At 59.6% G+C, this 27,148-nt stretch overlaps 1 protein-coding gene across 7 annotated transcripts in view; it reads right to left on the bottom strand.

Moving 5' to 3' along the window:
• Window positions 1-9,030: 9,030 nt before the first annotated feature.
• The window catches only part of SEPTIN9 (septin 9), a 166,714-nt gene continuing 148,596 nt past the window's right edge, over window positions 9,031-27,148 (bottom strand). For all 7 annotated transcript variants that reach the window (XM_004432816.3, XM_004432818.3, XM_004432817.3 and 4 more), the window contains 9 exons: window positions 23,745-23,936; window positions 21,141-21,269; window positions 20,656-20,737; window positions 20,151-20,288; window positions 17,478-17,595; window positions 16,444-16,539; window positions 16,051-16,147; window positions 12,252-12,303; window positions 9,031-11,087 (listed from right to left, as the gene is read on the bottom strand). In XM_004432816.3, coding sequence (XP_004432873.1) covers window positions 10,952-11,087; window positions 12,252-12,303; window positions 16,051-16,147; window positions 16,444-16,539; window positions 17,478-17,595; window positions 20,151-20,288; window positions 20,656-20,737; window positions 21,141-21,269; window positions 23,745-23,936 — 1,040 coding nt within the window. In that variant the 3' untranslated portion in view covers window positions 9,031-10,951. The remainder of the gene's footprint in view (window positions 11,088-12,251; window positions 12,304-16,050; window positions 16,148-16,443; window positions 16,540-17,477; window positions 17,596-20,150; window positions 20,289-20,655; window positions 20,738-21,140; window positions 21,270-23,744; window positions 23,937-27,148) is intronic.

Genomic DNA, 27,148 nt, shown 5'->3' with positions numbered 1-27,148 from the left:
GGCTGATGTAGTAAAATACCATAGATTGTGTGGCTTTAACAACAGAAATTTATTTATTATAGTTCTGGATGCTGAGGAGTCTAAGATCGAAGTGCTGGAGATTTGGTTCCCGGTGAGAGCTGGCTTCTTGACTTGTAGACAGCCACCTTCTCACTCTGTGCTCACCCGGTCTTTCTTCAGTGCACGGACATGGGGAGAGTGAGCAGCTCGTTTGTCTCTTCCTCTTCTTATAAGGGCCCTACTCCCACCGTGAGGCCACCATCCTCATGACCACATCTAAACCTAATTACCTCCCAAAGGCCACACCTCCAAATACCATCACCTTTGGGGTTGGAGCTTCAACATCTGACCTTGGGGGGGACACAGACATGCAGTCTGTTACAGTGACGATGTTAATGGTGCTGGTGATGGTAACGGCTAACATCTGTGCAGCTGTTTTTACCACCCAGACACCATTCTAAGTGCTTCATGTGAACCAACTCATCTAATCACAACAGTCCTATGAGTTATGTTTTGTTTTACCATCATTTTACATATGGGGAAACTGAGGCATGGACCTAGGTGAAGTCACCTGGCCAAAGTCAGCTGGTAAGTGGAAGAACCAGGATTCAAAGCTGGCTCCTAGGAACACTGCCCTTTGACGACCTTTGCAAATGAACACAGTCCAATGACCTGCAAAATATTAAGGGTGAGGGGAGGGTATGCATTACCTAAAGAAATCAGCCTCTAGGAAAATAAGATGTAGGTGAAAACACTCAGGGAGCCTGGGTTGAAATTCTCTGTCCTCCTCTGTCCTCTGTCCAACCTTGAGCGGTTGACTCGGTGAGGCCATGACTGCAGGAAGTTCGTAGATGGTCAGCATTTTTCTTCTTTAACCATTGTGCTGTGTATCCCTGGATATATGTGTAACCCTGGATGTCCCTGGTTTTCATTACTGGGTTTTGCAATGCTGGGTATTGTCATTACGGCTGGCGTGTCAACAGAGGGGTCATCTCGCGGCCAGTGGCCGCACAGTGCAACATCAGGATCTCTCCACCCTCCTCCAAAGGTGCAGATAAGCCCAGCATAGCCATCCAGGTGTAAACCCCAAACACGAGTCCCAGCTGGGTGGGCTGATTGGACCCTGTGTGTTTCCCCCATTGTGTGCCGTGGGGATGGGCGTATTCACTGGAGTTCTCACACGCGTACATGCAGATACACACTCTCCGCTCTGAGACCACACGCGGCCCAGCACCAGGAGATTTCAGATGGCCGTGCTGCAGCCCGGCTCCTCCCAGAGAGGGTGGTGGCACAAGAAGAGCTGCCCCAGAGCAGTACCCAGAACCCCGGCCCCAGGCCTCCTCACCCTCCACCATGTGACCTCAAGCCTCAGTTTCCCCACCTGTGAAGTGGAGCCAGCAGCCCTTGATGGGCGCTCTTCACAGGGACCACGGTGGGAAGTTTGTTAACCTTGAAGTGCTGGAGAGAAGTCAGGGCTCGTTGATAGAGGAAAGGACCTTTCTCTCCCCCACCTACCCACTGGCTGCCATGGGGAAGGGGGCTGGAGATCCAGACAAGACCCCAAGGAGGAGTGGAGACGAGCAGAGGATGGGGGGCTACAAGGGGGGCTGGATGGAGAAGGACTTCCCACAGGGTTCCTCCACTCTCCAGGGCAGGGATCTGATTCCTTCCCTCCAGGGTGGGGTGAGGTGGGGGCATGTGAAGATCCAGAGGTGCTGCTGAGCCCCTGTAATGAGCTGCCCCTTGGGGTTAATCTGGTTGCAAATCCTGGGGTTCCACAACCTGTCTGAGACTGTGTGGGCACCCCCCAGCTCGCCGACCAGAAGACACTGCTGGCCCCAGCACCCTCTTTCCTCGGCACTCAGGGCCCCCCGGATGCTTCCCCAGAGCAGCTGTCTGGAGGGCACAGTTTCCTTCCCCTTGACAGAGGCCTCTGATTGCCCCACGGCCCCTTCTCCAGTGGGAGACCCTGGTACGTGCCATTTCCTCTTTGACGTGCTGGGTTTTCAGGCTGGAGATGGAGGCCCCTGCAGAGGGGGGAGACTCTGGTGACAGCTTCCACTGAGGGGGCCTGCTGGGACAAAGGGTCCCCGACAGAGGAGCCTAGACCCACCCACTGGGTCCAACGTCCGCTTCTCCTGACCAGCCCCTGGAGGTCAGCCCCCTCCAGGCCATCCTAGCCCCTAAGGAAACGGCCTTCTCAATACCCTGACATAAATCCTATGTTTCCATAGGTCTGACAGGTTTCTGCCCTCGTGAGGCTTCCGTTCTAATGCAGGAATCCTTGGGCCCACGGTGAGTGTAGTCAGCCAGCGTCCCTCAAAATTCATGTCCATCGGAACCTCAGAATGTGACCTGATTTGGAAATAGAGTCGTTGCAGATGTAATTATTTAAGATGAGGTCATTCTGGATTAGACTGGGCCCTCAATCCAATGACAGTTGTCCTCATAAGAGGAGAGGACACAGACACACAGGGAAGATGGCTGTGTGACCACAGAGGCAGAGGTTGGGGACATGCGGCCACAGGTCAAGGAATGCCAGGAGCCACCAGAAGCTGGAAGAGGTGAGGAAGGATCCTCCCCTGGAGACTTTGGGTTGGGTGGGCTGCGAGAGGGTCAGGCGGGTGGGGTGCTGGGCCTTCGTCCGCTTCCTCTACCAGGCAGCTCAGTTCCCTTGTGCTTTTATAATCAGGTTTGGGATACATTTTATTTTAAAACTCAACATTAGATATAGCTTAGGGCAAGACTGATCACCCCCACACACCTTACCCCCACCCAACACACTCGCCTGAACATGGGTGACTTTGTAGTCACACAAGGCACCATCAGCCAGCCCCCCGCTAGAAGGAACCCCATCATGTCCCATCCCAGATCTCCTCACCCCTCTTACCAGAACTCTCTGCTTCCCCAGAATTAACACCCCAGTTAGAGTTGCCAGATAAAATATAAGATGTCCAGTTAAAGTTGAACTTCAGATACACAATGAATACTTTTTTGGTATAAATAGGCTCCATGCAGCATTGGGGACCTACTTGTACTAAAGGAATCTCCTGTGACTACCCTGACATTCAGATGTAACTGGGCGTCCTGTATTTCTAGTCTCTGAATCTGGCAGCCCCATGAACCCAGCTGGGAAGTACTAATTCACTCCCAACGCCCCCTCGCCACCCCACAGCTCCCACGGTGTCTGTGCTTCCCAGGGCCCAGTGGCTTTCCTAGCCCTGCTCCCGGCAGCTCTCCCACGCCCCTCATGGCTTTGGGCTTCTTCTGACTCCAGGGCCAGGCTCACATCCGCTCCTACACCACACCCCGCAAAGGGCAGACGCCATCTCCAGCCCCACCATTCCTCAGCACATACCTGGAGCCACATCCTCCGCCGTGAGACAGGCCTGTTTCAGGCCCAGTGGGGCTGAGACACGGACATCCTTTTTTTTTAATATATATGTATTTTTAATTGTGGTAAAATATACATAACATAAAATTTATCATTTTAGCCATTTTAAAGTGTACAGTTCAGTGGCATTAAGTACATTCAAATCGTTGTACAACCATCACTACCATCCATCTCCAGAACTTTCTCTCTTGCCAAACTGCAGCCCTGTCCCCATCAGACACTAACTCCCCATCCCCCTCCCCCAGCCCCTGGCACCTGCCATTCTAGCCAAGGATATTCTGAGGACGGCTAGAAGTCCTGGACACGCCCAGCCAGGAGGGCAGCCAGGAAGAGGCTGAGACGGAAGCCACTGGTGGGCACATCCCCAAGCCCCGTGGTGGGGCCCCTGGCGGGATGCAGAGGCTGGGCAGACTCCTGATTCTGAGCGGTGCCCACCCTGGCTGGGCTGGCAAAGCTGCCCCTGGAGTTTCCTGAGTGCCCGGCCCCAGACTCAGCTCCACCTGGTCAGTGACCTTGGCGCCTCTCCCACACGGTCCCTCCACGTGGCCGTTTCCTTCAGGGGAATTATATTTCTTCCTGAGTTGGGCTCTGATGAAGTTATTAATCAGGGAATGGAGAGGCTGTGGAATGGAGAGGCCGTGGCAGTTCTCTACGTCCCAGGACTGGCTCATCAGTCTGAAGCCTGTGCTCCCAGTACCCGAGGAGAAGGGGGAGGGGGAGGAGGGGGAGGGGGGGAGGGGGAGGGGGAGGAGGGGGAGGGGGAGGGGGAGGAGGGGAGGGGAGGAGGGTGGGGAAGAGAAGGGGAGGGGAGGAGAAGGGGAGGGGGACCAGAGGAAGGAAGAAGAAGAGGGAAGGAGAGGGAGGGGGAGGAGGAGGGGAAGGGGAGGAGGAGGAGGGGAGGAAGAGGAAGAGGGGAGGGGGAGGAGAGGGAGGGGGAGGAGGGGAAGGAGGAGGAGGAGGAAGAGGGCATTGTGCGTAACATGTAGCAGCTCCCTGGCATGACAACTCTCCAAGTAATTAGTTTTTAAATCAGGCAGACGGTTCAAGACTCACTCACTCTGCACAGCTTCAATTATTTATATTCCCCTTTTATTCTCATTATTTACAGCCGTCCTCGCTGAACAGGAAGGAAGATGTTTTCTCCGCTGGGCTCTCGGCCGTCACTCAGCTGCAAACTCTCTGGGGCCCAGCGGACTGTGCTGCTGCCCCAGGAAACAGCGGCTGGAACAGCTAGACAGGGTTTTCCATGAGACCCACAGAGGGCTGGCCAGGGGCCCCTGCGGCCTGGAGGGCTTTCTGCGCCAGATGTCCCCTGGACAAGGCCTGCCATGGCCGTGGCCCTGCTGGGAGCACAGGCAGAGGGTGCCGGGAGAGCCCGTGGAGGGACCCATGAAAGGGAGAGGGCACGGCCCCCTGTCGGGGCGCAGGGAGGAGTAAACGTGATGCCCCCGCAGAGCCCGGCGCAGGTGGGCACCCGGCTGAGGATGGAACCAGCCCCCAGCAGGGCCCCACAACCCTCTCCCGCGCCCCCTCCCTGCGTTCCCGCCTCTCTGGCTTCCCGCTTCCTCCAGCTCCGTGCTCCCTCCTGGCTCCGGCCTCTGCACAAAGGAAGGCCTTCCCACTGCCCGCCCCAGAGTGGGCCGGGTCCCCCAGTTTCATGACCATACACCCCTCGAACTTCTTCATCCGAACTCACCATGATAGACAATATATACCCATCGGGCTGTTGGTGCCTTGTGGTCTCTCTCTCCGTGCTGAGTGATGAATAAATTTTGGCCCTCGTCCCCACTGGTCAGAGGAGCTCCCTGAGTGAGGCTCAGGCCCAGGGGCACCCAGCGGACGGCAGGCCCCGGGCTCCCGATCGCATGTCCTCTCCTCTTTACCCTCCTCTCCTCTTTACCCTCGCTTTGGCCGTGAATGACCCAGGGCAATGCCCAGGGGCCATCTGTATCCGCTTTCGTCTCTCTGGCCTCTGGGGGGGTCCTCAATATGTGATCTTTGGGGGGTGACCTCCTGGGGTCTTTCATGTAGACCCAAATTCAAGAGATACCCAGCTGCCTATTTGAATCTACATGGGGAAAAAGCTCAGAAACGAACATTCCAATGATAGAGTGAAGCAATGACCTTGTGCCTTGACCCCCAAGCTCTGTGAGACCTTCATGTGTGAGGGTCTGCGTGCCAGACCTCGCAAGGATGCTTTGCCCATCTGCAAGCCCAAACGCAGAGACTAGAGCCTGGATGGAAAAGCAAGGAGAGCAAAGGAGGGGCGGACACAGTCCTGGGGCCCCGTCCTGTTTCTGGGTCTACACCAGCCCTCCTAGTGTGGGCTTCTGAGCAATTTCCAGTTTCTTCCTGCAACCAGGCACCTTTCTCTCATCTGCGAGGACAGTGATGGCTGGCATCCCCACCAGGCCTCCATGTAGCCCACCGACAAGGGCAAAAGCTTAGAATCATCATTTAAGGAAATAAGATGGCTGTATATGATGGAGTATCATATAGCTATTAAACTCCTGTTTTCCAAAAACAAATAACAACACGGAGAAATTCTCATTGATGGTAAGCGAAAATGCAGGTTACAAGATGATATCACCATCTGAGATGAATTTTGGAAAACCAGAAACAACTTAAGTTTGCAGATGCGTTTAATAACATGTTTCTAACCCCCGCTCGTTAGCAGGTTAACTGGCAGCGGTGGACTCCACACTGGGTGTTGTTAGGGTTGTTGTTTTTGCTTTTCTTTATTTTTCAAACTTTCTACAATAAGCAGGTATTGCTAATACTATCACACAAAAGCCAGAACAAATTTTACTTTCCAGGAAAGGCCGGGGCCTGGGGCCCAGGGAGTGGGGAGCGGGTCTGGGTCTGCAGCCAGCCTGGAGTCGGCACGGGGACCTCAGCTTCCCTGGACTCTCCAAGGGGAGACCCGCGGGTTTGGGCTCCTCGCAGTGACGCTTTCATCAATGACTGACCCATGTGCTGGCGTCGGGCCAGCGTCCCCCACGCAGCTGGTTCTGGTTCCCTGGGCCTCCTGGACGCGCCTTGGGGCAGCGCCACATCTGGAAAGTGTTCTAGCGCCAAATGCAGGAAATGCATCTGGCCTGCACAGCGTGTCTGAGCTAGGCAAGTCTCTCTCCTCTCCTTCCGCGGGGGAGGGGCGGAGGGGGAGAAGGGGGAGAGAGGGCTCTGCTGGGCTCTCCTCTGCAGCCTGCACCCAGACATCTGCCTGGACAACGCAGCCTCACCTGGGCTCCCTGCTGGGTCAGAAAGGGGGCAGCCACCTGCGAGGGGTGAGTGGGGGTGCTGGAGACCCCCACAGAGTGGAACCTGAGACACAGGATGCTCCAAATCCCTCAGCTGTGCACAATGAGGTCCGGCCCAGAACTCTGCATGGCTTCCGCCCTCCCTTCCCACACCCCCCCATCTTCCTCCACCAGCACCTCCAAACCCCAAGTGCCCCTAAAACCAAATCAAGCGGGTTACAAAGCAATGCAGAGAGACCATCATGAGAATGACAATGAGGCCACCTCCCTCCACCCTAGGGTTGGCGCTAGTGGGGAGGATGGCAGGGGCTTTTCATTTCCTTGTGGTATATTTGTTTTTCTGGCATTTTCCGCATTGTCTACATTGTACGTGCTACTTTTGTAGTCAAAAAGTTAGTGTTTGAAAATGGGAGGGGCCACATCCATAAACACAGATCACAAAGAAGACCCCTTAGTTGGCTGATTTCCACCTGGCTTCCTCCCCAGTGGAGCCCGCCTGCCATGGGCCCTCGCTGGACGCAGGCACACACACAAGGCAGGGTCTGGGAAAGCCCGAAGGCTCCTGTTGATTTGATTTCATTTTTCTGGCTTGTTCAAACCCCGCAGTCCAGAGCAGGGAAGGCGTGGGCGCAGGACCCCTGGTCTCCTCAGCCCCCGCGCAAGTGTTCAGAGTCTGCACGAGGCTGTGGCCCATCCTTGGGGCCTCCTGCTCATCCCCAGGACGTCTCGGCCTGGCCCGGACCGTGCAGCTCCTTGGGCCAGGGAGTCTGAGGCCAAGGCCCGGAGGGGCAGGAGAAGGGTCAGGGTGGTGTTGGGTCCACACAGGGTATGGTTTGCCTGGGACCTTTCTGGTTTTAGCACTGAAAGTCCTGCGTCCTTGGCTCAGGGAGCTGTCTAGACATGATAGGTGGGCCCTCAGGGGGAGGAGCCGGATTCCTGAGCTGAGACCAGGGTTTGGGGAGGGTGTTGGGCCCTAGAGAGGAGGGTCAGGCCCAGAGTGAGCAGCCACTGGACAGGGATGGACAGCAGGGGGAAAACGGGGACGGTTTTAGTCTGGAGGAGGAGGGCTTCAAGGTGGAAGAACCGCCAGGAGGTGCTGAGGAGGGATCTGGCAAAGCCGTCAGCGGAAGAGGGGCCTGGAGGTGACAGGCTCCAGGGCTGCAGTCCCCGCACGTGGACTGACCCTCTCCTCCTCCTGTGCTCATAGCAGACAACGGCATCCTGGAAGTAGAGGCTCCAAGGGGCCACTGCCCACTGACTCACTGGGAGAAATCCATTTGGTTTCTCTAAAACAAGCTCGCCCACCCGACAGATGAGCCGGGGGAGGCCCAGAGGGCCTGAGGGAAGCCTGAGGACACCCAGCTTGCTGGTGGCAGAGCCAACCTTGAACCCAAATTTTGAGTCCCAATTCAGGGCTTTCCCGCTTACCATCTCTGCCGTCCACGTTGTTCCGGAGGCCCTGAGACGGAGGGAAGGCGGGTGTGGCGGGGTGAGCACTGTCCACCCCCCAACCCCCCGTATTCGTGTCCACTTGGAACCTCAGAATGTGGCCTTATTTGGAAACACGGTCTTTGCAGATGTAATTAAGGTAATCCAGATGAGGTCATCCTGGCTTAGGGCAGGACCGAAATCCAACGAGAGGGCCTTATAGAGACAGACAAGGACACACAGACAAGGCCACGTGAGGCCGAGATTGGAGTGATGCAGCCACTGAAGCTGGAAGAGGCAAAGGATTCTCCCCTAGAGCTGCCAGGGGGAGCGTGGCCCCACGGACACCTTGACCTTAGACTTCTGGCCTCCAGAACTGTGCGAGATTCAATTTCTACTGTTTTAAGCCGCCCAGTTTGTGGTGATTTGTTGTGGCGTGCCCAGGACACTCCTACACGCCGGCAAGGAGCTGGTGGGACCTGCTTCCAGACCAGACCCCCTCGGCCCCGCTCCCCAAGCTCTTGGGGGTACACAGAGAAAAGCTCAGACAGCAGTCTCTTGAATTCCAGTCTACGTGGGGCCAAGTTCTCTTGGAATACGTGAAACTGCTATGAAATTGTCAAATACCGACCAGTTCACAGCATTCAGTCCCACAGATTTATATTTTAAGAAGAAAAACTTATTTCCAAGGATGCACTCATAGAAGCGGCTCCCAGAGCCTCCCTGTGGAAACCCTCAAAGCCGCCTTCAGCAAACCCAGTAAGACATGCCCTTCGCTTTCCAATCACCCTCGTAAACGAGTGGGGCTAAGTCCTGAAACCTTTCATCCCCCTCAGAGAGATCAGACGGTTCCCCAGCGACCACACTGACGCTACTTCACTCCCCTCAGAGGAGAAGTGCACTTCTGGGCTCAGAAAAGAGAAAAATCCGGCTCCGGAGCCTCCCAGGTTTGCATTTGCAACATTTATTTCAGGAAATACATTGTCAACACTTAGTTATTTATACAAAAGGAGACGAATTTTTCAGGAGGCACAGAGCGAAAGGCCACTGTGGAACGATCCCAGTGAGACTAAGAATTTTTCAAAATCTGGCTACAGAGAAGGAAAGCAAAGCCACCCGGGCGGGCTGCGGAGCCCCCAGCGGCACGAGGCTGGCGGGGCACCCCACTGGGGAAGGCGGCCCCATGTCCCGGGCCCCCACGCTGGAGATGGGCACGTCCTTCAAATTTCTAGTTTTGGCAAAAACATGGCAAGTCGGCAAGAAACTGTTACGCTAAGGGGTCCTTCCTCTCCTAGGTGGGGAGGAGGTAGACACGCAATGTGGGGACATCCATGCACGCACACATACCAGCACACCCCAGGTCTGTCTGCACCCCGCTCCTCCCACTGCTCTTCTCATCGGCTGCAGGAAGCAAGCCCGGGGTCTGCAGAAGGATGTGCACCTCACCTGGGTCTAACCTCCTCGGCCTGAGCCAGACACCTCTCTCTCTCCAGGAGGCAGTTAGCAGCAGCAGCAGTCTGCTGTGCCTGGCACGGATGGTCCCTGCTGGTCCCCTCGTGCAGAGAGGGTGAGGGAGCAGGAGACCAGCCAGGCATGCTGACAGGGAAACCCCCCTCTGCAGCCGGCTGCGGGCCATGCACACCTGACTCCTGACCTCTCCCTCTCTGGGGGTCTTTACCTTGGGCTCTGGGGTGCAGGAGCCCAGGCACACACAGGGCAACAGTCAGTCAGGCTTGCCTGGCATCCTACTTCCCCAGGTCACAGCATCAGCAAGGCCTGGACCAGGAAGGCTGAGTGTATAGCCGGGATGGCCGACTGGGCCTTAATTTAACCAGAGCATCTTGGGTCAAATGGATGTCTAAACAGATGTCTGGACAGACAGACACAAACACACACACTTGTCCAGTCACACAGGGCGGGGCGGGGCAGGGTAGGCACCAAGGCCACTCGGGCCACTCTGAACATCCCCACCACGATCCACACGGCCCCCTCTTCCTTCTGGCACCTGCCACGGCTTCCTCTCTCAGCTCCTCCACCAGATTCACTTGCTTGCACCTTTCCAAAAATCAGAGGGGGCGGGTGGGGTGCATCTTTGTCCTTCCTTTGAATCCGTAATCAAATCCCAGTGAGGGGGGAGGGGGCAAGGGGGAGATGAAGACACACCCTCTCTCCAACTTGTCCCGTTCCCTGAGGGGACAGCTGGGGAGAGTCTGCTGGCTCGCGTGGACGGCTGAGATAAAGGCACTTTCTGCTCCAGGACGGGCTCGCAGGCGGGTGGGCGGGCGGCAGGCAACAGGCCTCACCGTGTCTAAGCAATTGGCAACTTGCGTCTCGTGGAATTAACTATTCTCCCCTTGGGAGTAGGGTAAGGGCAGGGGGCTCTCTGAGTTACGTGGTCTGAATTACCGCCTATGCCACGTGGGGAGGCAGGGGCAGGAAGGGGCTCCAGGTCCACCAGGATGGCTCCATCCTCCCACAGGCACAACCCTGCCATGCTCCAGGGGCTGTGGCCGAGGGGGACCAAGTGCAGGGGGCTGCTCCTCTGGGCCCCCGGGAGCTGGGCCTGGGGTCGGGGGTCGGCGCTGATTCAGCGGGTCCTCTCCCACCCTCCTAGCCAGTCCAGCTCCCCCAGACCTGAGGACGGCCAGAGAGCCGGCCTCCACTCCGAGGCCCCACCGCCCGGGTCCCCACTGTCAGCGGTTAATGACGATCATAGTCAGGAGGGAACTCGTTATCTTGTTACTCGGCAGCATGGAAAGGGGCGGAGAACCACGACACATGGAGAAAACCATATAAAATAAAAGGGGGCAGTGGGCAGGCCAGGGGGACGGGAAAGACTCGGGGGCAGGGTCCTGGGGTGGGGCGGTGTCTACATCTCCTCCGCTTCCGGCTCCTTCTCCTCAACGCCATTGGACACGGCGCTGCTGCTCTCATGCAGGCGCTTCACCCGGTAGGCCTCGAAGTGGATGCTGCTGGTGATGTCCTTGATGTTCTGCATGTGCGTCCTGGGAGGGACACCAGGAGGTCGGGAGGCCGGCCGCGGGAGTGGGCGCCGACGCTGCTCGGTGCGGCGGGGGCTCCCATCGCCTGTCCTCCCCACTCCTAAGCCCCTCGGCATGGCTCCCCGTGGGGACTCCAGCGGGGCACTGCAGGCCCACCAACTGGACCTGGCCTGGGCATGAGGTGGGGGGGCAGTCTTCATGGCAACCCCAGACCCTCTCAGGACACAGTAACATGTCCCCTTTCTGTGTCAACCCTGTGGCCAACCCAGGGACAGGGGCTGGTGCAGACTCAAAGCAGGTAGAGCCAGAGGCCCCGGCAGTGGACGGGGTTGGAGGGTCCTGCTCCAGTCTAGAGGGGCCAGGCTGGCAGCCAGGGGTGTTGGCGGGTAAGGACACCGGGTGACCATGGCCCCGGGGCTGTGGCCTGCAGCGGGCAGGTGGCCTGGTGTGGAGGGCCGGTCGACCCTGCTGGTCCTGTGTTCAAGCCTTCCCTCCTCTGCGGCTCAACAGGCAAGCTTTGGAAGGGGGTCAGAAAGGCCTGTGATGGGGTGTCTTCCTCAGCCAGGCTATCCAACAGGGTGGGAGTGCTCCCGGAAGCTGTACCCCCCAACCTGAAGGCCCCAACAGATGGCCCTGTCCCTCCTCTTGACCTCATCCTGGCCTCCATCTGCCCGCTGGTTGAGACGCTGGGAGCCCCTGGTACCCCAGCGGGAGGCCCCCACCCTCTCCATTCACCTGCCCAGGCCCAGACCCACCCACCTGGCACCCTCTCTAATGGGTTGAGGATAGGCCACTCCTTGCCTGGGCTCAAGGAAACCAAGGAGAAGCCTCAGCCAGGTCAAAGGGGTAGGGGGTCAGAGGACGCTGGGGGGAGCTGGGGACCACCCGCCACGCTCAGCACACAGAACTCCAGGGGCCCCAAATCTAATGGGCTCAGGCCACGGTGGTGAGAACCCGGCCCTCCCCAAGCAGAAGTAGAAGGATTTTCATTTCTAAGAAGGTGTTCTAGAGAACAGACTTCTGAGTCCTCCCGGGGCAGGGGCAGGCAGACGGGCAGGGCGTGCCAGCCGCTCCCAGGACCTCCGCCCACTCCCCCACCACCCACACCTGATTTAGGGCCCTCTTGGGGGCCCAAGCTGTCACTCCCCAAGCACCAGCGTCTCTCACCTGATGAGGAGGTCCCGCAGGTACGCGAACTCACAGTGTGTGGTGTTCTCAACTGAGGAAGAGACAGAAGGGCTTCAATGTCACACGAAGCCACTCCCCCACCCCCCAGTAATGGTGGGCCAGTGGGCAGGGAAAGCGGGGGAGCCACTGCTCCACTGGTGAGCACTGCGCACCTTGCAGGCACCCGGCACAGAGGGTAACATGGTAACAGGACCCAGCTCCTGCTCTCCGGAAGGTTCCGGTCTATCCGGGAGACAGACAGTAACCCAGCCAAGACAGCATCAGGGGAGAGAGCTACAGTAAGAAGCCGGGGTCAGTGGGCCTGCTGCTCCACCGGGGGACCAGGGAGGCCTCCCGGGAAGAGGGAACGTCCCAGGAGAGACAGACAGAGGGGCTGGGAGCAGAATGAGGCGGGAATTGGGGCTGGGATTGTAAAGAGGACCTGCGCCCCACTGGGCGCTCTCCCACTCAGACCTGCTCACCACCCACGTCCTCAGGGCACACACGGGCACACGTGTACACGCAGAGACCACATACCATGGGTTAACGTTTATACCAAGCTCAAGAACCAGCAAAACAGCCCTACACCGCCGAGGGACAGCCGCACGTTACACAACAACACACGAGAGCCCAAAGGAACAAGGTAGCACAAGAGACTTCTGAGCACGCAGGGGCCGGGGCAGGAGGGCACCCTCAAGCACACCAGAGACAGCTCGGGCTGAAGTTGGTGGCAGTCTCGGTGCGCACTTTATTGCTATGCCTCCTAACTGACGTATGAACACGTGCTGCCTTGTGAGTGTCACCATCACAGGACAGCAGACCTTCACCAGGGTGGTGGGTCCATCGCCTGGACTGAGGGAGGCGGAAGGGAAGGCGAGAGAGCAGGCATCGGGCACTACCCTGTGCCAGGCACTCTTGCTGCACGACTGCACTCAGCCTTCACACCCCCACAAGGTATCGACTACGATTCCTCTTTTGTGTTCTTAGGGAAATGGGGCTCAGGACACAAGAAGTTGTTGGTCCACGCTCCACCGCTGGTCAGGCCAGAGCGGGGCTCCGGTCCCACATGTCTGGCCCCACAGCCCGGGCTTCCCCACCCCAGAGCACCGCGGCCTTCTCCAAAGGCGAAGGGTCTGGTTCTCACTCCATGAGCCGGCAGGCAGGGCCGGGGGTGTAAGAAGCCAAGCGCTCTTGATTTTTATTTCGGTCGCCTCTCGCCGGGGCTCTGCCCTCCTTCCACGTCCCCCCACCGCAGGGCTGTGCCCACACTATAACATTCTGCCTCCTGACTCTCACGCAGTCTTTTTATCCACCACAGAGAGCAGTGAGGGCTGGTGGGAAGAACTGAGCTCTCAAGTTGGAGGGCAAGTGCGTGACTGCTGCTTCCTGGCTTGGGCACGTGATTCTCTCTGACCCTCTGTTTCGTCATCCGTAAAATGCGGGTAACATCGCCACCCACCTCTCAGGGACATGAGAGGATTAAGGAGTTAATTGTGCACTTTATTACACACCGCCTTCCTCTTGAAAACACTTCAGGCACCTTCCAGGGACGAGTAAAACACCTCAGGATGGTGGCGAACACCAAGTGGAGGAAAGAACAAAGAACAGAACAAGGGGGGGTGGGGGCACATGAGGCAAAAGTGCTGAATAACCACGCTTGCCAAGGGCGAGCACAGAGCGGCCAGCTCTCAACTCACAGGGAGCTGTGGGGAAGTGCAACTGTTCTCAGCCCGGGTGGGATACGGGAGCTGCCACCTCACCACTATCCTTACAGGTTCCACGGCACTGTTACCCGTAACGACCCTCAGCGTGAGCTGGTGGTGCCACAACAACGCACAGGTAATTGAATGCGCAGGATCAGGGCCCTGACAAGGGAGCAGATACAGAAAACCCGGCTCCCTCATTTCCCAACAATTTCCATTACCGGCTGCCTGCACTGCCTAGAGTTGGCCACCAGGGGGGAGCAGAGGTGTGCCCATCACCAGGGTTGCCCTCCCCGCTGCAGCCAGGTCCCCTTGGCCCTTTCTTAGCCCAAACTTTTCCACCCTCCAAAACATGCCTTTCATGAAAAGGTTTCTAAACAGCAAGATTTCAGGAAGAGAGGAAATGGAAGAGGAGAGGCTGAGATGAGATGAGCCCAGGGTAAAGCCTGATTGAGACCATCCAGGTGGGACAGAGGCGAGTGGCCCCCAGAGACACCTCTGGGATCAACACTCCTGGCCAAGGGCAGAGCTGCGGAAAGGCGGTTCCAGCCTGCACGGCAGACACTGGAAAACACCAGACAGAGGCTGGTTTAGAAAAACACCCATCCTGCCAGCACCCACACAAGGACTCCAAGAAAGGTGGCATGCCTCCCCACCCCTCCTCCAGGTTGGAGCCCAGTGCAGGCAGACCCCTGGGTTCTGGAGCCGCTGTCCGCTCTGGGACCCTGGGCAGAGGGTCTCTACACTCCTTTCTGTAAGGAGGGGGCAAACACAGCTACAGGGAGCCCCAAGGATGTAATGACAATCCACGTAGAATGAGCCTCTGGGGACGGCTCAAGGCCTGCACTTTTCATCAGGATCATTTCTTGGAGCCACTGCTCACCCCAAACTCCAGTGGTCTTCAGCACATTCTCTCATTCCACTAACCTCCTGGCAGAGAGTCTCCACCTCACAGATGGTGAACACTGAGGCTCTGCGGGCTAAGGGACTTGCCCAAGTTCAGAGTGGGGGATGGGATGGGGGCTGCAGCTGCTGAGACTTTCTGCTTCCTTCTCTGTGCTGGGCCTTGAACGAGGGACAAATGGCCCATGTCCCTGTCCTCTTCCCTTCCCCGTTCCAGAGGGAGGAAGGAACAGAGAGGAAGAGTAAAGAAAAGCCCAGGTCCATCCACCTGGGGTGTTCCCACCGGAAGTGGGTTGAATCATGTCCGCCAAAACCACATCTAGCTCCCAACTCTCAGTACTTGTGGAGGGGACTTTATCTGGAAAAAGAGTCTTTGAAGACATTAATTAAGGATCTCAAGAGGGGATCATCCTGGATTTAGGGTAGACCCTAAAGCCAATGACAAATGTCCTTATAAGAAGAGGGGAAGACACAGACATACAGAGAAGGCCATGTGAAGATGAGCAGAGCAAGCAGAGGGACGCCGAGGATCACCTGGAGCCACCAGGAGAGGGGCCTGGCGCAGATTCTCCCCAGAGCCTCCAGAAGGAGCCGACCCTGCCGACACCTTGATTCTGGCCTCCAGAACCGGGAGAGAATCAATTTCTGTTGTTTTAGGCCGTCGAGCCTGTACCAACAGACGCAAAGCCTGGAGCAGCCGGCGCCGCTGCTGGGGGCCCTCAGACGAGCCCCTCCGCCCCACAGGCCACGGGGCACTAAGATGTGGGGGTCCTGGGAACTTCTGCAGGGGAGGAGCTGTCTGGTTCTCAGGGCTGGACAGACCTACAGCCCAGCCCTTTCCTAGGCCCAGAGAGGCGAGGCGATTTGTCCAAGGTGACACAGCGTGCCTGTGGAGCACCAGCACCAGAACCCAGAACGTGGCAGTTCCCATCCCAGCCCCTCCCTGGTATTTCCCCGCCCGTGGGAGATGGGGGTGGAGGCACAGCTCCACGAGCTAACGGCTGTGGGCCCTGGACAAGCCACTCGCCCCCCTTCACTTCCCCAGTGGGACCCATCCTGGTGGCTGGGTGGGGCAAGGCGACAGATGAGGTTCCAAGCGCCTGGCTCAGGCTGTGGTGCATGGTCTCAGCCAGCAGAGGCAGCTTTATTTTTCTGGTTTGTCTGAAAGCCCCAGGCGCCGGCGTGACAATTACCTTCGATGGTGCCCCACTTGGTTTTCCTTCCAAGGATCCTCTTCCCATTCACTTGGTACTCATGGTCGCTGCCCACCACAGCAAACGGGATCATCTCCTGGGGGGAGGACAGGGGGTGTTGGTCACATGTGCGGAGGTCAGTCCAACCCCTGGGCCCCTGAAAGGAGCTGCCCTGAGCCCGGGGCCCCCAGAACCCAGACCCTTGGCCTGGGAGGGCCACGTGTGGACTCTCAGGGTCCGTCCCCACCCAGCCCAAACGATATGTTCTCATGGCTTAAGGCCATGCCACCCGTTTCCCCCAGCACCCCTGGAGGGGGCAGGAAGACCCCCCACCCATGCCCTCCAGCAACAAATAAGGGGCTCCCAGGAAAAGCATCCTGGCTGACCACTCACTCGGAACTTCTCGTTCACCAGCCGGTCCTCCGGGTCCTCGTCAAACTCCTTCTGGGGGTACACGTCGATGCCATTGGACAGCAGGTCCGCGGTGATCTGGGAATCCGGAGTGGGGGCATGTGGGCACCGTCCATGCAGCAAGCCCGACTGGCCCCCCAGCATCTGCCCACTGCATGACCTCCACAACATGAGTGGCCCAGGCTCGGGGTCAAGGGCGGGCCCTGGGGGCTGGTGACCTCGATGCTCTCCAATTCTTGTGCCTCCTGAGTGGAGGGCAGGCAGCCACACACCTGCCTGCTGTGAGACCTGCAGCTGCCCGAGCGGGTCACTGCCCCCCGCGTCTCCCTGTCTTCCTCTCCAGGAAAATAACGCAGGGTGGCCGAGCCCTCCCCTCCCCGAGCTCTACCTGGAAACCCTCCCACTGCAGCCCCGAACGCCTGCACAGTGCACCTGCTTGCGTTAAACTGTCACCACCCTTTGCAGGAACACCTGCCAACAGGGACAACGTTCAACTGATTACGTCCTGTGAACAGCCATCATTTCTGCCCCGAGCACAGACCCAAGCCCCTGTGTGGCCTCAGTGGCTTCCTCGTTCCTTCTCCCTCCGGCAGACACATTGATAGCCAGGTGGACCATCCTCCCCTAAGCATGCTGGGAAAATCCCTGGCACCTGGCTTGGGGCAGAGATGTGCGTGGGGATTAGATTCGAGGGCCATGCTCACGCCCACTGAGGCAGAGGCTCTCCTGGGCCCAGGCACCTTGGTTTTTCAAGTTCCCCGGATGGTTCTAACACGCGGCCCTGTTAGAAGGCAGCAGCCCAGGGCTCACCCATCTGCTCAGACACCCCTCCCCAGGCAGCCCTCAGCGGGACCGCGGCAGGGAAGGAAGAAGTGGCCCCTGGTGGAGACCATCCCTTTCGGACCTTCTCTTCCATCTAATAAAAACCAGGCATGTTGTGTCTGACGGCCCCTCACGGGCCTCGCTCCCACCCAGGAGTGGGGAGCCAGGGGGCCAGGCGACGGGGAGAGCCCTACCCGCTGTTTGAAGTAGACCCGCTCCTCCAGGGTCAGTGTGTCGGCCTTGGCGATGACCGGAACAATGTTGACCACTTTGCTTAGGCGCTTCATGAACTCAATGTCCAGGGGCCTCAGGCTGGAACAGAACAATATGGGTGAGACATGGCTCCATGAATGAGGTGTGGCCGGGGGCCCGATGGAGCTGAGGAAGGGGCCCTACAGGTGCCTGCGGGGGTCTCCCAGAGGGGTATGGGCCAACACGGCCAAGGCTGTGGGTTGAGCCAAGCCATGAGTGAGGACAGGGAAAAGGAAAAGGGCATCCCTGGACACCAGCTCCACGGAGTGGGCAGAGGGCGCTGGGGGCCAGGCCACCTCCAAGCACCCTCGTGTCCCAAAGACCCCCAATGTGTCCACTCAGAGAAGGGCTGCTGTCTGCCGGCTCTGCCACGGGCCCAGATGGCCACTGCGCTGTGGGGCTTCGATTGGGAGGGAAGAGGATGGAGAACGGGGGGCAGGTGCCCAGCAGCTCTGCAGGGTGTCCCCAGCCCTCCGCCCACTGGCTCCAGCGTGCCCGCTGTCTGCCATGGGAAACGGCTTACCCTCCACACCACCCCAACTCGAAACCTGTTCTCAGCAGGACAGCGCCACAGGGCCCCTGCGTGGTGGGCCCCACCTTCCCAGCCTGGCGCAGAGCTGTATCTGCTCCTCCCTCAATACCAAGAGTAAGTCGCAGACACGGCATGGGATTTTGAACTAGGATGGTGAAGAGCCACCCCTATCTCGCTGGACTGGGGACCTGGGGGTGGGAATGGGGCATGGCGCCCAGCTGGGTCACAGCAGACGCGCCGGTGCCTGCCCACACTCAGCTCGCCCTGCCAGTGCCGTGGTGGGACCTCTGCCTCCCGCCATCAGCCTCTGTGGAGGTGAAGCCTGGAGCAGCCAGACCGACTGCCCTGGGACCCTCAGAAGAGCCCCTCTGCCCCACAGGAAGGGGAGATGTTTGGTCACAGGTACGGCCTCGCAGCGCTGGTCCCCTCACAGGCAGACCCCTGCTCCAGTGCCTGCCCAGCGAGCCCAGCCTCCCTGCCCCTGAACAGACCCTCGCTGAGGGTGGGCTCGGCGACTCAGGCTTGGTTTTCCCACAAAAACCCCAAGTTGAGGCCTGCTGCCTCCAACTGGGCCCCATCCTGTAACTGGTGCCTGTGGGGTGGGGGACCCCAAGCTGCTGGGCTCCCTGCCCCAGAGCCCGCTTTACAGACCAGAACCGGCAGAGAGAGGGTCAGGGAAGTGCTCAGGATGCACAGCTGGGCAATCTCAATCACCCTGCCAGAGCCTGGCCGGAATGACCGGCCTGGCCTGAAACACAGGCAGCCAGGCTCTGGGACCTCCCAGGGCCCACCTGGTCCTCAGCTCTCCAACACAAGCCGAAGGGAGGAGAGGCGGGCGGGACGGTGTGCAGTGTACAGGGCAGAGCGAGATGGGGGAAGAGAGAGCCGGGGGGCAGAGAGAGAGGGGGGGCAGAGAGAAACGGGGGGCAGAGCGGGCCAGGGCAGAGCGAGCTGGCGACAGAGTGAGTCGGGGGCAGAGAGAGACGGAAAGCAGAGCGGGCCAGAGGCAGAGTGAGAAGGAGCACAGAGTGGGCCAGAGGCAGAGAGAGACGGGGGCAGAAGGGGCCAGAGGCAGAGAGAGACGGGGAGCAGAGTGGGCCAGAGGCAGAGAGAGACGGGGGCAGAGAGAGATGGGGGCAGAGCGGGCCAGAGGCAGAGAGAGACGGGGGGCAGAGCGGGCCAGAAGCAGAGAGAGACGGGGCGGGGGCAGAGCGGGCCAGAGGCAGAGAGAGACGGAGGCAGAGAGAGACGGGGGGCAGAGTGAATCGGGGGCAGAGGGGGCCAGAAGCAGAGATAGACGGGGAAGAGCAGGCCAGAGGCAGAGAGAGACGGGGGCAGAGCGGGCCAGAGGCAGAGAGAGACGGGGCAGAGCGGGCCAGAGGCAGAGAGAGACGGGGGGCAGAGTGAGACGGGGAGCAGAGTGGGCCAGAGGCAGAGAGAGACGGGGGCAGAGCGGGCCAGAGGCAGAGAGAGACGGGGGCAGAGCGGGCCGGAGGCAGAGAGGGAGGGGGAGCAGAGGGGGCCAGAGGCAGAGAGAGAGGGGGGCAGAGAGAGAGGGGGGGCAGAGCGGGCCAGAGGCAGAGAGAGACGGGGGGCAGAGCGGGCCAGAGGCAGAGAGAGACGGGGGCAGAGTGAATCGGGGGCAGAGTGGGCCAGAGGCAGAGAGAGAGGGGGAGCAGAGTGGGCCAGAGGCAGAGAGAGACGGGGGGCAGAGCGGGCCAGAGGCAGAGAGGGACGGGGGGCAGAGCGCCAGAGGCAGAGAGAGACGGGGGCAGAGAGAGACAGGGGGCAGAGCAGGCCAGAGGCAGAGAGAGACGGGGGGCAGAGCGGGCCAGAGGCAGAGAGAGACAGGGAGCAGAGAGAGAGGAGGGGCAGAGGGGGCCAGGGGCAGAGCAGGTGGGAGGTAGAGAGGGCCGAGGGACACACATGTGGGCTCGTCATCCCCCCATGGCTGCCGACCCCGGCCCCACCCGGCCCTCTGCCCCCAGCCCAGGGGGGCAGCACCGTGGAGCAGTCCTGGCAGTCCCGGGGGGACGGAGCCCGGGGCAGCCCAGCCGCAGGACGGGCCACGTGTGGGACGTACGAGTGGCCGGTGGCAGGGATGAAGTAGAGGCAGCAGTGGACGCGCGTATCTGGGATGCGTTTCTTCCGGTTGATGTTGACCTCCTCCTGCAGGTACTTCTCGTACTGGTCGTTGATGAACTTCATGATGGGCTGCCAGCTGTGCGGAGAGGCCCCGGTTAGCCTGCACGAGGGACGGGACGCCCTCCCGCCCAAGTGCGGGGACAGCTCACTGGCAGGTCCCTAATGCTGCAAACCCCAGCCCGACACCCAGTCTTCCAGTGAACGTGCTGGGGGCTGACTTTCTGAGCAGAGGCCACAGCCTTATCTCAGAGCTCCCAAACCAGCCTCCTATGCTGACCTTTGACCTTGGGGGCAGACGGGGGAAGGGGCAAGACTCCCAGGAGCTCTGCTTTGGTCAGGATTTGTCGCTTCTCAGCGTTTAGTGGCGCCTTAGGCCCAGGAGACAGGCCCCAGCACCCCGTCATGCTCTTCTGCCTGGAGGAGTAGCCCCCACGGCTCCTCACCAGTTCTCATTGTTGATGTGGTCCCCGAACCCCGGCGTGTCGATGACCGTCAGCTTCATGCGGACACCCTTCTCCTCGATATCTGCACAGAATTCAGCATCCACCGAGCTCGGGGAGACCCAGGGTGGGCCGGGTCCCACCTGATGCCCGGTGGACCTGCCCCAACAAGGCCCACTTAGAGTACCCGGGGTGACCAGCAATGACACCCCAGGTGACACCAGGGAGACGACAGCCTCCAGCAGGGGCTGGTGACCGTTATCCTGGGTAGCCCCCTGCCCAGGAGTGTTGGTAGAAAACTCAGTTGTCAGAGGACTCAGTCCAACTAGGGCCCTCAGGGGTTCTGGAGAGCACCCTTGACCCAGAGTTAACATGCCCAGAGGCGGCGCCTCGAGTCCCCAGCTCAGGGGACCTGGAGGGCCTGACTCAGCAGCGTTACCCCAGCTTCAGGAGGGAGAAGGCGTCGAGCCGCCGGACCCCGCGCTCACCGTGCGTGATAGACTTGATCTCAATGGTCTTGGGGATGCGCTCCTCCGAGGTGGGCTGCACCGACTTCCGGCTGATCTTGGATTTGAAGAGGGTGTTGATCAAGGTGGACTTCCCCAAGCCACTCTGCCCTGGAGAGAGAACAGGGCCAGTCAGCGGGGCTTTCTGGAGAGGACGGTTCACACGCCCTGAGATTCGGCCATGCCTGGGCATTCCCCACGCCCCAGTGCTCCTCAGTGGGGGGCTCTGGGTCAGGAGGAGGTCAGCAGACAGGAAGCGCCAGGAAGGCCGGTGACCGAGCTCCTGCAGCGCATTGTAGCAGAGCAGGACCTGGACCCCACGCCTTCTGACCACAGGGGTTATCAAACTGCCCCATGCAGGGTCCCAGGTTCGCAAGAGGAGCTGAGACGCAGAACGGGGTGGGGGAGGTCAGGTGGGGGCGGGCTCCCGCGGCGCAGCTCCACGCTTAGCTGTTGGACACACCGGGATCCACGTGAGGTTTGAAGGAACAGCTCTGCGGAGAGCCCCCACCCAGGACCTCAGGAAGGAGGGTCTGCCTGCCATGGTCTAACCACAGCCGGGCCACCCACACTGCAGCCTGGTCCAAGACGGCTGGGCTCCCAGCCTCTGCGGGTCGTCTGGGTTGGAGTGTTGGCACGCTCAGCATGCACAGCCTACAGTCAAGCAACCACCAGGCTCGGTGAAAGGCCACAGGGTCAGCTCCTCCTGGAGCAGGAGGCCTGACCAGGGCCCCACAGATGGTGGGGCAGCTGTGCCTCACTGCCAGGGGCAGGGACAGCCACTGCCTGGTGCCCACGTCAACAGACCCTGCAGCTAAGGGCTGACTGGCCGGTGAGCCCCCAGGGCATCAGCGATGCCCCCTCATGACTCCCAGGCACCCCTGGCCTTGCTGTGTGCCCAAACCTCGCCTCACCCCGAGCCCCTCCCACAGCAGGAGGGAAGAGGGCAGAGGAGCACAGTGGAGAGGGACCTTGACTCAGCAGTGACCGGAGGTCCCTCCTGCTCTGAATCACCATGAATCCAGGGCCTGCCTCGCTGCTGCTAACCAGCAGGTTCCGCTCATGCAGCACACACTGTGCTCCTGCGTGTAGGAATTTACCCTCACAACCAGGTGCCGTCACCATCCCATTTGACAGATGAGGAAACTGAGGCCCGGAGTGGGGATTAGAACCCAGCAGCCCGGATGCAGGGCCCCAGCCATGACCTTCCACCTCGGAGGTTAACAGTGGGAATGGCTGCTGACATTTATAATGTGCCTGCCGTGTGCGAGGCACACCTCAGCACAAGCAGGTGCACACGCATGCACACACACACACTCACACACAACTCCAGACTCGGAGCCCCATCGCTTTAACCCTGCACTGAGCTGCCCTAGGCTGTGCTAACCAACATGTTTTAAAAAATTAAATTATACTGATTTTCCGACTTTGATGATCTTTCGAGGAAAAGTGTGGGCTCCCGGGAGGCCAGAGGCTGGTGTCGGAATCCCTGGCCCGAGCTGTTTAGCATTCCATCTCCCCCTCTGCCCATCTGCTTTGTGTCCCCGCCAGCTCAGGCCAGGAGCTTTGTCAAACCTTCCAGCTATGCCTCTTACATCTGGGAGATGCCACCGGGATATTTTAATGTTTATCCCATTATTATTATTATTTTTATTACCATCACCATCATCAACATTGCTATTGTTTCTACAAATTCTCCTGCGCCCGTGACCATGCCAGGCGCCGAACCCGTTGTCCCATTTGCCCCTGCTGGCCCTCTGGGGTCAGGATTATCCCATTTACAGAGGAGGAAACTGAGGCTGGTAGGAGAAGCCTGGGGCAAGCCAGGACCAGCATCACGCAGCTTAGTGGGGGCAAAGCTGGGATTCTACCCTGGGTCTGTGGACCCCCAAGAGGCACCCTTCCACTCCAGCTGCGTCTCTGCAGTGGGGGCACTGCTGTGGGAGGGAGGGAGGAGGAACCGAGCTCCAGTTCTCCCTCCCCTTGTGAGCAGAGGGACCTTGTCACGCCCTCTCCGGGCCTCGTCTCCACCTGTAAAGTGGGGCTCCCCCCACTGTGAGGACTGAATGGGACCTGAGGGGCTTCCAGAGCAAGAGGCTGCCCACTGCTGCCTCTAACCCAGCCTCCAACCCTGTCTGGGCTGGGCTGATCGATGACCTCCCCTTGGTGACCATCCAGCTCTCCAGGGGCCACCAGGAAGCCTCCAGCCAGGCCTGCTGGGTGTGGGGGTCAGCCCCACCCAGGGCTAGAAGTCCAGGGCTCGACAGCGAGGGGGACGCTCCTGCTAAAAGCAGAAGGCGGAGGCCCACTGGTCAGGGAGCGGCCGTTTACCGAGCGTCTGCCTGGGCCCGGTGCCGGGCTCACCTGAGCTACCTTAGGGGTGCTTAATGAGAGGAGCCGACGGGAGCTGTGGACCCTGCTCGCAGGCACACGCGTGCACACACAGCGCCACTCACAATCCGTCCTGCTGGCCAGGTCTGTCAACCCTTTTACAGAAGGGAAGACTGAGGCCCGGGGCTTGTGTGGCTGGCCCACGGCGCCAGTTCCCTGCTGGGTTCTGAGTGGCGGTGGGGAGTGGGGACTCACCAACCACCATTATGTTGAACTCGAAGCCCTGCTTCATGGCCTTCCTGCGCATCTGCTCCAGGATGGAGTCGATCCCCACATAGCCGAAGTCCACCGGGGCCTTCTCGTTCCGCGGCACGGGCGCCTGCTTGAACCCGGCGTCTCTGGGGGTGTCAGCCATGTCACCCACGCAGCTGGGAGCTGCCTCAGTGGCTGCAGAAAGAGGAGCAGGGGTGTTAGGGTGATGGGGGTCCTACAGAGGCGTCTGCCAAGCACCTATATCCTTAGGTGGCTCCGAACATCATCCCCATTTCTCAGATGGGAACCTGAGGCTCAGCAGCCCAAGAGACCCCTGCAGAGGAATGCCCCAGGGCTGAAACCCCTCAGACGGTGCCCAGTAAAAGGCACGGTCCTGCAGCCACTATGCTCCGCCACAGAGCCCCACCCCAGACTCTCAAACCCTCTCCACCAGCTGCCTCTCCCTTGGCTCCAGGGCAGGGCTGACCCCTGAACCCTCCTTTTCCTCGCTCACCTGCAGAGCGCTCTCTGTCCCTGCCCTCACCCTGCAGAGGCACCCAGGTGGGCCCCTCCATCCCCTTCACCTGACTCAAATAGACCCAACAGCTGCAGCAGCCTGCGGCCTCAGGGCAGGACAGCCTCCTAAAGGAGGGAGGGAGGGAACCTGCTCTTGTTCCTTCCTGCCACTCCTGGGCAGGGCGTGCTCAATCCTAGGTACCGGCCATAGCCCTGGACCGGGCGACAGTGCTGGGGGGCTCTTTCGAGGCTCCTCCTGGGCCCAGCTGTTGCCGTCAGACGGCTGGCAGGAGAGGGTTCCCTGGCTCCTGGGGGCACCGCCCCTGTCTCTCACCCTGGGGCGGATGCAGGTGGCTGACTTCTCTGACCGCCCCACACCCACGGGCCAGGACCGGGTTTTGCTTTCAGGTCTGCAGACGGGCAGGTGGGGCTGGGCTGCTCAAAATAACCCACGTTCTGTGGTCTGCAACCTGGAACCTTCCTCCTTTCTATGGCCCCTCCCCTGGCTGCCCTCAAGAGTCCACATGCCTAGGCCAGAGGCCTGGGGGTGGGGGGGTGACGCCCAGAAGGCAGCCACTGGGCACCCAGCAGGGCTGGTCAGGGCCCTCAGGACAGTGCATGTTTCCCACCACGGTCTGGCTGGAGCACATCGGCCATGTCCCAGTGCACCCCAGACACACCACATGCCCTCACCACATCTTTCCTCGGCCAGCCTCTCAGGGCCCCAGCCCCTCGCCTTCCCCTGTCCCAGTGGGTCCAGGCTATTCCCACCCCCTCTGCCCACTAAGAACTTTCAGCCCCATCCTACCTCCCAGGTAGGACTGGGGTCTCCCCTTCTGGAGCACCGGGAGCTCATAGGGAGGGGCAACACACTGTGTCTGGATACCTCCCCTGGCCCTGTGGGCCCCTCCCGTGACCTCACGGCAAGGGGTGCTTGGTTCCCTGGGCATCAGCCCCTGGACGTGGGCTGGGGAGGCAGGGGGCACGGCCCACTGCCAGGGTGGGCAAGCAGCCTTCGCAAACATGCCCTCCTGCCCCTATTCCAGGAAGGCCAAGACACAGGTGGCAGGCCAGAAGGTCACTGTGAGGCTTTCAGACAAACCGTTTCCACTTCCTGGGGAAATAACCAGACTCTAGCCCCCACCACACCCCGCTCCGGCCCCGCCAGCTCACACCTCAGCAGCCACATCTGTTTCACAGGGGCGTCAGAGGAGCTGAGATGGGGGCCCACCTCCCCTTCCTCCCTCCCAGGCCTGCGACAGGGCTGGACCGAGAGAGGACGGGAGACAAGGACGACTGGCTTACAAATTCCATAAATGGGGTGTGGGCGGTTTGTCCTCACAGCCAGTCACTTAGCTGCCCCGTTTCCTGAGCCTCCACAGAGCGCGGTGACTCCCACCGCACAGCACTGGGGGAAGGAGAAAAAACGTGACACACACAAAAGGCCAGGGGCTGCCCACGTCCACACATCTTCTCTCCTCACAGCAACAACAGGCAGATACTTGAGGCCGTGGGGTCCACGCTGCCCACCCCACCCCGACCCCAACCCCCACCAGGGAAGGGCCAAGGACCCAGGAGGCCGGCAACTACGGCCATTCGGGGCTGAGGCCTAAGAGGCGTTTTCCTCTGCTCTCTCTTCAGAAATACTCTCCCCTGGGGTCCAGCATCTTAAATAAACAAAGACTGCATCTGGCCCTGAGCATGTGGCTTCAGGGCTGCTTCCTGGAGGCAGACGTGGGGCCTTGTCTTGCGGGGCAGCAGTTCAGCCCTGCCCCACGTGACCGAAAATTGCTTCCATCTGTCGGCGGGTCTGAGAGCCATTCTGCCCAGGCCTGGGCCGGCCCCACCGCCCACATCTCTCTCCGTCCCTCACCCCATCCCATGCAGTACCCAGGGAGTGGAGGTCGCTGCCCCTGGACCCCCCTCACTTCCCTCCACAGCCCCGGGAGCAGCAGAGAGGGAGGGTCCGGCCTCAGCTCCACAGGCACCAACATCCACTGCAGAAACCCAAACCACAGCCAACATCCTGCCACCAGGGCCCTGCTGGAGAAATAACAACACAGCCCGATCCTCCCACTGACTAAGGGAAGGGCTCGGCCCTCCGCACAGGTGAGGGCCCACCCCTGCGAGGCCCTCCTCTGGGAGGCCTCCTGTAGGCAACCTCCATCTGTCTGCCTGGATGGACACAAGCACGGGAAGAAGCAGTATGAGAGCCCCTCCTTCCACCCGGCCAGGAGGCAAGCTCTGGGGGGCTGCCTTCAGGACCCCCATGTGGGAAAAGCAGAGACCTCATCCAGCAAGCTCGTCCAGAGACACTTTGTCTGAACCCTTGCTTTCCACGGAGAGCCACAGGGGTCTGGGGACAGGACCCCCAGGGGCTCCAGCCCCCTGGAAGGGACAGCAGAGACTAGCTACTCCAGCACCATCCACTAGGATTTCTTCTATGATGGAAAGTTCCACGCCTGCACTGTCCAATACGGTAGCCACACGTGACAGTTTTTTTAATTGTGGTAAAATACACACAACATAAAATTTACCATCTTAACCATTTTAAGTGGACAGTTCAGCAGTGTTAAGTACATTCACATGGTTGTGCAGCCATCCCCACCACCCATTTCCAGAACTCTTTCCTCTTGCAAAACTGAAACTCTGTCCCCATTAAACGCTCACTCCCATTCCCCCTCCCTTAGTCCCTGATACCCACCACCCTACTTTCTGTCTCTATGAATCTGATCACTCTAGGGACCTCATATAAGTAGAATCTTACAGTATTTGGCCTTTTGTGACTGGCTTACTTCACTCAGCATAATGTCCTCAAGGTTCATCCACGTTGTAGCATGTGTCAGAATTTCCTTCCCTTTTAAGGTTGAGTAATACTCCACTGTATGTAT

Source organism: Ceratotherium simum, chromosome 16, assembly GCF_057802395.1.
Source record: "Ceratotherium simum simum isolate JZ-2026a chromosome 16, ASM5780239v1, whole genome shotgun sequence".
In the NCBI taxonomy this organism is placed as follows: Eukaryota; Metazoa; Chordata; class Mammalia; order Perissodactyla; family Rhinocerotidae; genus Ceratotherium; species Ceratotherium simum.
This window is presented reverse-complemented; position numbering and strand designations above follow the sequence as displayed.